Source organism: Solanum dulcamara, chromosome 3 (genome assembly GCF_947179165.1).
Source record: "Solanum dulcamara chromosome 3, daSolDulc1.2, whole genome shotgun sequence".
Taxonomy (NCBI): domain Eukaryota; kingdom Viridiplantae; phylum Streptophyta; class Magnoliopsida; order Solanales; family Solanaceae; genus Solanum; species Solanum dulcamara.
The window spans coordinates 72,783,932-72,794,335 of NC_077239.1; the positions used below are offsets into that span (position 1 = coordinate 72,783,932).

A 10,404-nucleotide genomic window follows, 5' to 3' on the forward strand; every position below is an offset into this window, starting at 1 on the left:
TATTGAGGTTATCAAATTACTTGATACTGTACTGCTTATCCATGAAAGAACTTCTATATTGCACCTTTCCCATTGAGCTTCTAGTGCACCTTTGTACATGCTCTTCAAGCAAGTTCCATCTATGAAACCTTCTTTATTTTTCACCAATAATGCCAACTTCATTGATCTGTTCCAAAGACCATAATTCTCAGGTCCTGTAAGCTTGATCGCAATCAGTGCCACACCAGGTGTCTCTACAGTCAATTCTGCCATGGCTAGACTTTGAATTAGAAGAGCTCTATAATTTCGTGGAAAATTGAAAATCAAATCGACTCTGTCCTAGACTCTGATGCCATATAAATTTCCATAGATTGATGGAGCAGAGCTCCGTTACTGCCAATCTCTATACCGCTGTGAGAGAGAAGGAAGAACAGAAAATAGAAGAAAAGAGGGAGAAGATATTTTGTATTGATCTCAATTGCATTAACATCTACAGTGCCTATTTGTACCATTCACATGACAGCTGGACTTTTACAACTAACTAACAACTTCTCTAACAACCTCTCTGACCAATAACTGCCCTGGTGTCACATAGATCATCTTATTCCAATAGTGTTGGATCTTGTTCAAAAAATTGACATCAAAAACTACTTGTCACCACAGATTTCTCTGAAAAGATTTGGAGCGGATTCCATATGACCCATCCGGTCTACTTTCTTAGGATGGAAGCATATTTTCTCGAACCAATGAGAGCAGTTCAGCGTAATAGAAATGGTTCTGCTCAACTGAGGTTGCTCTATTGTCCAAGAAAAAGATTGCTAGCTTTTCCAATAATCTTCTAGGATATATGACACCATTTCCCACTGTGATAAAGAGACTTATTAATCAACCATAGTGGCGGTATATCTTTATCTAGGGATGAATACAAATGCAGAGATTTCAGATCCATCGGCTGAGTCACCTTGAAGATGGGGAGAAGCAGAATTTTCAAATATCCAATTGTTTTGACTCCACTAAACTGATACTACAGATGATTAACAGAGTTAGTGAGGATGTTAAAAAGGGATAATTACAGTAGAAGGCCATTCGGCCAAAGTAATTATCAAAAAAAATGGTCATTCGTTGTATATTCAGTGTATATTTCATGTATAGTCAAGGTATATTCAATTTTTGAGTGTATCATAATGTATATTAAGTGTATAACTCATGTATAAGTAATGTATATTGTATAATCAATGTATACTTTCTATGACTTTTGGCAAGCTATATTGTATATTCACTGTATATTTTCTATGATTTTGACTATTTTTTATGTACATAAAACATGACTATATTTATTGTAAACTGATTAGTTTATCGTATATATTTGAAATTGTCCCTATTAAAAATGCACCAATATTTTAAACGTGAAGGACTATGAGCACTTCGTATAAAAGAAGATGGATGACTTTGATTTTGAAATCAAAATAAAGGACTATTTTGAGCTTTTTCTCCTAATAGAAAGCGTTTATTTTAATGCTCCTTGAAAAGGAAGAGCTACGAAGAAAATACCGAAATCTAATTACTTCAGCCAGCCAGCCTTGAGCAATCAAAACAATGAAGAAGAAGATGAATTTTGGAGAAAGAGAAGCCTCAATTGTCATGGCTTCCTATCAACTTATTATTGCATTTCAAGCGCTTTACCACATTCTTTAATTCTCTTGTTTCTGAATCAGATTTTAAGGCTATACATAGATGTCGTTCTACGAGACGTTCTGGTGGTAAAAAGTTCTTTCTTCACCAGAAAAATAATCAGTTTTTTTCTGGTGGTAAAAAGTTCTTTCTTCATACTGCAATCTGCAGAACTAGTGAAACGCAACACTGCTCAAGAAGAACAAATCAGAACAATGCTGGAGCAGTTCGAAATTAGAATGTGTCAAAGCTAAAATACGTTGCTATGATTCGACATCCTCAACACTTGGATGGCCCTTACAAAGTTTAGGATAGAGAAAGTTGGAAAATTGGAACAAGTCATTGGTCAATCAAATTCCATGTTAGATCTTTATACTTGCGAGATAATTAATAACGTTTCCCTTCATAATGTGTGATTGATATAGCAAGTCGTGGGTTGTTGTCAAATCTGCAATGAACTATCAATTGAGACATAGAATTACTTATTCCGAGGACATGTAGAAAGTTATACAAAGAACATAAAGATCTGAGACTATTATGATTTCATCATCTGTGCATTGACGTACTACATATAGGGGTGTTTGAAAACTACATCTGTCTCCCTCTCTTTAAAGTGGTAAAAAAAAGTTAATCCATCAAGTATCAGCTAACAAAATCAAGAAAGTAAAAAAGTAGATTGCACAAAATCAGGATGGTTTTTCTGTTGACACCTCACAGTTTAGTGCAAATTTGTCGAAAGTAAACCAGCATTGGCACAAGAGACGCATAGTAAATAGTTTTGACAGTGAGAGACTACTGAAGTAACTATCTGATTGCATATATGAATATGAACATCCTGCCGAAACAAGGAATGGTCAAGCCGCATGGTTTACAGACACAAACGATTCCATGCGAAGTGCGTGTGAGCTTCTTAGAGGAAGGAAAACACTATACCAGTATGAAACAGCAGGTTGAGTGTGCTTATAAAATGGTTGTGGCTGAATCATATCAGATATCACAAGTCCAAAACAGAATTATATGCTGGGGATGTGGAAAAAAAAAATCTATCCTAACAAATGAATTAATAAACTTTAGAAATGAATAAGCGCATTCAATTTGAAATAAAGACAAATTAACTGCATCACCAATCTAATAAAAAATAAACTTTCTCCTCCGCCATAAGGGTCCTTGTTGCGAGCTCCCCATTTCTGATTTGCAGTGACTGATCATTTTCATCAAAAGCTTTTATTTCTTTTAATTGACTATGCCAAGGTGTGCTTCTATGAGAAGTAGAATGACTCGAATTCTTCAGAAACACTAAACGATCGATGAAATGTGTAATCGTTTCCATTAATATTTGATAGTAGGTTGAGTTTCCTTGGATGACAACTCCATAGTAAAGCATCCACAAAAGTTGGGCATTCTATAGCTTGATTCATCCCTAGAATATTGACATTTAAAATGTCCACCCGGGTGGTGGAACTTATGTGGTACATTTGCAAATCGGTCATGTTGATTTCAGCGCAATTGACAAATTGAAGGGTAACTTTAGACCAAGAGGATGAATTTGATAGAAACTTCTTCAACTTACAAAATCATGCAGCATTTAAATTGGACATGGATTTAAGAATGATTTTTGAGTTCTCCAATTGGCTTGACTCTCTTGCAATTTTAAGTTCAGGAATTTGATTCCCCACATATAGTTAAGTGATGCCAAATTTGGAGCATCAATCTCCGATATCCCGCAATGTTGATGAATCTTCAAGACGAATCCAACTTAATCTTTTGAAGCTTCATTGTCAACCCCGAACAATACTCAAGCATGAAAGAGACAATCAAGGACAACTATGAAGTAGAGTATCAAGCATGTTTTCGTCTAATGTTACATAAGATAGAGAACGCTTTCTCATAGAATTGCAATTCAAAACCCCACTAGACAACGAGATAGGCATAAGAATACCACCCCGCAGAACCAATTCTCTTAAAGATTTTGCTGCCAAGATTGTTAAAATAGGCGCAGGATATGATGTAAAGTTAAGAAAAAGATCTTTCACACCATTCTGAAGTGCAATGTCAAGCCACTTATCCATCAGATGGAAGACTTTGTGAGTATCAGCAAAGAACTCTAATAATTCAAACTTTTCTATAGAGATTTTCCCCTTCCTATATCTCTCCATGATCGTGTCCACTACATTTATATCGCCTTCCCAACAATTAACAGTGAATAGCAAGTTAGGAAGAGTCGACCATGCTTGCAGCCATGTTTTGGAGAGAATGCTCATCCGTGCTGCTTGTTTAAAACTAAGAAAAGAGAGTAATTTTTGAACGAGACATTCAGGCAACATGTCAGCCATGGTCGTCATCGTGAAGGATCAGATCAGAACCCTAATATTAATGGAAATTTATACATTTATTTTGCAAATACGACACTAAAAAAACATATTCTAGGATAACGTACTGTTGAGGTAGCTATGATGCAATTCTTTAATTTATAATATATATAGGAATCCTACTTCTAATGTAATTTGTCCTCTTTTTCTATATCTATCTGTTATTTATTTATTTTTTTGTTTTTTTATCTATACTTACCTGTGGTCTACCAAATCATCTGTCGAGTGGATTACAGCAGTTTATTTTTATACCTTGTAGCCACTGTGTGTGTAATTCTCGATAATGTGTTGGATTGATTGTTATCCACGGATAGTGATTGTTAAGAGTGAAACAACTCGATCACAAAGACCGGACATGTGTATCTCAAGGTCTTGGTGAACATTTTGTCTCAGTACGACATAGGAGAGAATGAAGGAACCTTTAGCATTTAGATTTCCTTGTTTCCACCTTTACCAACCAGAAATATGTGGCAACCATGAACGAAAATCTGGCTAAAAATTTTACGTATCGTGAACGATTCCTTTTGGGAAATGCTATAAAAGATTTTCTGCGCTGAATCCGCTGTGAACAACACAATAACCTTTCCTTAGCTTGTTTCATTTTTAACTAAGAATTCAACTTCAGAGTTGCAGGATACAGCTCTGCCTCTTCCTACAGTCAATCTCTTCTTCTTTCTTTTTCTTTTTCTTTCCTTTTGCTTGTTTTCCAATGAATACCTCCAGATCTGTTTAGATTTGGCCTAGATCTATTGATTTCCGGCGCAGTCTCGCGGTTTTCCATTTTCCGGCGTGAATAGTGTTTCCGGCGTGAACAGTGTTTCCGGCGTGAACAGTGTTTCAGGCGTGAATCAGGTTCTTCTCAACTGGAGTTGGTACCTCCGGTTTATCTATTTTTTTGTTCATACACTTATCGTTGCATTTTGCTAACTTTAGATTTTTGAATAATTTATTAATTCCTACATATTTTCGTGGCTTTAGATAATGATTGTAGATTAAGGTCATGTTCTCATTCAGGGACGGGGTCGGGGATGAGGGTAAGGAGGGGTAAGTGGGTTAAAGGAGCGTCTAGACTGAGAGTTGGTTCTTGGAACATTGGAACATTAACGGGCAAATCCATAGAGCTAGTTAAAATTCTAAAGAAGAGAAAGATTAATATAGCTTGTGTCCAAGAGACCAAATGGGTAGGTTCTAAAGCTAGGGAGGTAGACGGGTATAAGCTTTGGTTTTCAGGTAGATCGAAATATAGGAATGGGGTAGGCATTTTAGTAGACAATGATCTAAGGGATCAGGTAGTGGAGGTTAGGAGAGTCAACGATAGGATGATGTCGATTAAGGTGGTCGTTGAAGGGAGCACATTCAACATTATTAGTGCTTATGCGCCACAAGCGGGCTTAAGAGAGGAGGATAAGAGGCGCTTTTGGGAGGATTTGGACGAGTTAGTGGGAGGTATACCACCTACTGAGAAGCTTTTCGTGGGAGGGGATTTCAATGGGCACATCGGGTCTATTTCAGGAGGGTATGATGATGTGCATGGAGGCTTTGGCTACGGGGTCAGAAATGTAGGAGGCCTGTCACTTTTGGAATTCGCAAGAGCTTTTGGGTTGGTCATAGCCAATTCGAGTTTCCCAAAGAAGGAAGACCACTTGGTAACATTCCATAGTTCGGTGGCTAAGACTCAGATAGACTTTTTACTCCTGAGGAAGGTCGATAGAGGTCTGTGCAAAGACTGTAAGGTCATTCCGATAGACAACCTTACAACCCGACATAAGCTTTTGGTGATGGATTTAGGGATCAAGATGATGAGGAATAAGAGGGTCGGGGATGATCGATCTAGGATCAGATGGAGGAGTTTGACCATTGCAAATGCCCTGGAGATGGGAGAGAAGTTGAAGACCATGGGGGCCTGGGATAGTAATGGGGATGCGACCAGTATGTGGAATAGGACGGCTAGTTGTATTAGGACTGTGGCAAGGGAAGTGTTGGGAGTCTCGATTGGTAGTCGTAGTCGGCATCGAGGAGATTGGTGGTGGAATGGAGAAGTGCAAGAAAAGGTGGAAGCAAAGAAGATGGCGTACGCAAAGTTGATAGAAAGCACAGATGAGGTGGAGAAGTGGACGAATAGGGAACTTTATAAGATAGCGAGAAAGGAGGCGAAGTCGGCGGTTTCGACGGCAAAAACAACAGCTTTTGAACGCCTTTATGCTGAACTAGAAGAGAAAGGTGGGGATAGAAAATTATTCAGGCTAGCTAGGGCGCGGGAGAGAAGGGCACGCGATGTGGACCAAGTGAAGTTCATTAAGGACGAGCATGGAAAAGTATTGGTAGACGAGACCCTCATTAAACAGAGATGACAGTCCTATTTCCATAAACTCTTGAATGAGGAAGGGGACAGAGACTTTGTGTTGGGAGATTTAGAACATACAGGGAGACATTGCGATTTTGGGTATTGCAGGAGTATTAAGGTCGAGGAGGTTAAGAGTGTCGTTCGTAAGATGCACTGGGGAAGAGCAACAGGACCTGACGAGATTCTTGGGGAATTTTGGAAGAGCACGAGCTCGGTAGGTTTGGAGTGGTTGACTAGGTTATTTAATGTCATCTTTAAAACGGCAACGATGCCCGAAGAATGGAGGTCGAGCATAATAATCCCTCTATACAAAAACAAAGGGGATATCCAGAGTTGCAACAACTATAGAGGTATTAAGCTACTAAGCCATACTATGAAACTGTGGGAAAGAGTAGTAGAGATGAGGGTGAGGAGAGACGTGTCTATTTCAGAGAACCAGTTTGGATTTATGCCGGGATGCTCAACTACAGAAGCCATCCATCTTATGAGGAGACTCGTGGAGCAGCATAGGGAGAGGAAGAGGGACTTGCATATGGTATTTATCGACCTAGAAAAAGCTTATGACAAAGTCCCAAGAGAAATACTATGGACATGTTTGGAGGCTAAAGGTGTACCTATGGCATACATTAGGGTGATCAAGGACATGTACGAGGGAGCCACAACCAGGGTAAGGACAGTAGGAGGGGACTCAGAGCAATTTCCAGTGGTGATGGGGTTGCATCAAGGATCAGCTCTTAGTCCTTTTTTATTTGCCTTGGTGATAGATGGATTGACGCGACAAATTCAAGGTGCGGTGCCATGGTGTATGCTTTTCGCGGATGACATAGTCCTGATCGATGAGACTCGCCGCGGAGTTAACGCTAAGCTGGAGGATTGGAGACATGCCTTGGAGTCTAAAGGGTTTAAGTTGAGTAGGACAAAGACAGAGTACTTAGAGTGCAAGTTCAGTGAGACACCTCAGGAGGTTGGCGTTGAAGTTAGGCTTGGTGCTCAGGCCATCCAAAAGAGAAGTAGTTGCAAGTATCTTGGGTCTATCATGCAAGGCAGCGGGGAGATTGACGATGATGTCACACATCGTATTGGGGTAGGGTGGATGAAATGGAGGCTCGCTTCCGGAGTGCTATGTGACAAGAATGTGCCACCAAAACTTAAGGGCAAGTTCTACAAAGTGGTGGTTAGACCGGCTATGTTGTATGGGGCGGAGTGTTGGCCAGTTAAGACTTCTCACATTCAAAAGATAAAAGTTGCTGAGATGAGAATGCTGAGATGGATGTGTGGGCACACCAGGAGCGACAGGATTAGAAATAAGGCTATTCGGGATAAGGTAGGAGTGGCCTCGGTGGAAGACAAGATGCGGGAAATGCGACTGAGATGGTATGGACATGTGAAGAGGAGAGACACAGATGCCCCAGTGCGGAGGTGTGAGAGCCTGGCCATGGATGGTTACAGAAGAGGTAAGGGTAGGCCGAAGAAGTATTGGGGAGAGGTGATTAGACAGGACATGGCGCAGTTACAGCTTACGGAGGACATGACCTTAGATAGGAGGGTGTGGAGGACCCACATTAGGGTAGAAGGCTAGTTCATAGTCTCGTTATTCTTATATATTCATAGGCGTAGTAGTGCATTACGATCTCTTGCGCTTTGACTTCTGATTTCTGTTATTTCTATTATTATTTATTGCTTTCTATGCTTTGATTACTCAATTTTACCTGTGACGCTTTCATTATTTATTTAATCGTTATTTGTTATTTGTATTTATTTATTTGTATTTATTTGTTATCTATTCGTTATTTGTTTGTTGTTTTTCTCATAAAGCTTTTAATCTAACATTTTTTATGCATTTATGCTTTTACTGAGCCGAGGGTCTCCAGGAAACAGTCGTCCTACCTTGGTAGGAGTAAGGTCTGCGTACATTCTACCCTCCCCAGACCCCATGTTGTGGGATTTCACTGGGTTGTTGTTGTTGTTGTTGTTGTATATATCAGAAAAATAGTAATCCGAAGATAACAATTTAGCTTGAGGCGTGTCAAAGGACACAATCCTTTTGGAAAATGCTATGGAAGCGCTGTTGCACAATGTATCTTCATTAAAAGGTACAGGGATGTATTGGGATGACGGTGAATATGACAAGTCGTCAATGAATTCAACTCCTCTTAATCTTTGTTCTTCAATGCTACATATGGATGCTCTGTACCATTCCCACGGTTTATCACAGATTGCTATTACTGCTAGAAAAGAACATCAAGCAGTTGTAGAAGTTGCAGTGATCTTGCGTCTATGGGTAGAATGATCTGCTATTTGTTAATGGTTGCTCTACTACTGTTCAAACTCCGGGCAACACACTGATAGGGGAATCAAGCTGATGGTGCTCATGGTATTCAGCTAGTTATGATGTCATTTAACTCCAATGGGAAACACACTGATGCCAATGGTGCTCCAAGTAGACGCTACAATTGAATTAATTCACCCAAGCCATACCAATTTTAATGGAAGATTAGTATTCCTGCTGCTCTTTCTCATATCTGCATTAAACTCTCAATTGAATTACTTATTCCGTGGACAAGTAGAAAGCTACACAAATTAATCAAACATATATTTAGTGGCAAAGAATGTAAAGATCTAAGACTGGGATCCATTGTTTATCATCTCCACATATATTAATGTTCTAATAGGGGTATTTGACTTTCTACATAACTACAACCGTCGTTAATTCCTCTTCTCTCCAACTCTTTCTCATGACATCATAACATACGCATAAAATACCTAACTTAAATTTCGTAACAATATTGGATCAGGAGCTTTCTCTTGGTATTCCAAGAAACAAGATATAGTAGCACAATCAACAGTCGAGGCAGAATTTATTGCTGCAACAGCTGCTGTGAATCAAGCACTATGGTTGAGGAAAATTATGTGTCGTCTGAATATGGAGCAAACAGAAGGGACTGAGGTTTTTATTGATGATCAAGCTGCAATTTCTACTGCTAATAATCCAGTTTTTCATGCAAAAACGAAGCATTTCAATATTAAGTTGTTTTTCTTGAGAGACGTGCAGAAAGATGGAGATGTGAAGCTTCTTTACTGAAAGAGTGATGAGCAGGTTGCTGACATTTTCACCAAGCCTCTTTCCCTCGGCAAGTTTGAGTTTTTCAGAGAGAAGCTAGGAATTTGCAGTTCCTAAACCAAGGAGGAGTGTTAGTTGCTATGTTTTGGGATTGCAGTTTTTTATTTATTTACTGTGGTAAATTAGCTTTAGTTTTCCTCAAATAACTTCTTTACCTAGTGTTTAGGAGTTTGTTTATCTTCTACAGATTATATGCAAGTCTTGCAGTAAAAATAAATTAGCACTTTCCACTATAGTTCTCTCTTTTTCTTGTTTTTCTTTGCTTTATAGTTCTTATCTTTCACCATTCACAAGTTCTCCTTTGTTCTTTTTCTGAGTTTTCATTCAAATTAACAACAGAATACAATCACTAGATTTGTAGAATGATATGATTTAACCAAATAATGGTACCCACTAAACCAATTGTAAAAATCCATGACTGCTAGCTTACCTTTTACCTCCATTAGCTTGTAATTATTCACCAACAGCACCAACTGAGATGCATACAACAATGCAATAATATTGAATTTTTCAGATTTGACATCAAATGCAGCTATACATATTCGTTATCGCTTATACCACATCTTTGACCAAGTTCATAACCATTTATAAACCGATAGAAAATCAAATGCCAAAGTACATACAAAACAAACTACGTAACTATAAATGCCTTTGATGCGGCAGATCTCCATGGAAAACCCCTTAATTTCTAATTTTCTCCGGATCTTTGTAATAACATTATAACACAAGCATAAAACACCTGATACAATCTCCCCATCAATGGACGTGCTGGATGATATTGATGCAGGCTGTATGCCGTACCATGTTGAAGGATAGAAAATAATATGTCTCTCCCATTCTTTCCTTAAGTCTGCTCCACAAGTCCGTATCCACTTAGCCATCTTTCATAATCTATGACTGCCAATTTACCCTTCACCTCT

General features: G+C 38.8%; 1 protein-coding gene and 1 pseudogene across 1 annotated transcript; one reads left to right on the plus strand and one right to left on the minus strand.

The window, feature by feature from the left end:
- Positions 1-2,761: 2,761 nt before the first annotated feature.
- Positions 2,762-4,074, minus strand: LOC129881758 (putative FBD-associated F-box protein At5g38570; annotated as a pseudogene).
- A 4,345-nt stretch (positions 4,075-8,419) lies between these two features.
- Positions 8,420-9,445, plus strand: LOC129883662 (uncharacterized). The gene is made up of 3 exons (XM_055958280.1): positions 8,420-8,644; positions 8,713-8,803; positions 9,159-9,445. Exons 1-3 carry the CDS (start codon positions 8,420-8,422, stop codon positions 9,443-9,445), a joined length of 603 nt encoding a protein of 200 aa, XP_055814255.1.
- The last annotated feature ends 959 nt before the right edge of the window (positions 9,446-10,404 follow it).

Excerpts from the sequence above, each read along its gene's own strand:
- LOC129883662 (XM_055958280.1), top strand. The coding sequence starts at position 8,420 with ATGGAAGCGCTGTTGCACAATGTATCTTCATTAAAAGGTACAGGGATG. Across the intron at positions 8,645-8,712 it reads CAGTGATCTTGCGTCTATGG|GGGAATCAAGCTGATGGTGC; the intron begins GTAGAATGATCT and ends ACACACTGATAG. Across the intron at positions 8,804-9,158 it reads TGATGCCAATGGTGCTCCAA|GAGCTTTCTCTTGGTATTCC; the intron begins GTAGACGCTACA and ends ATATTGGATCAG.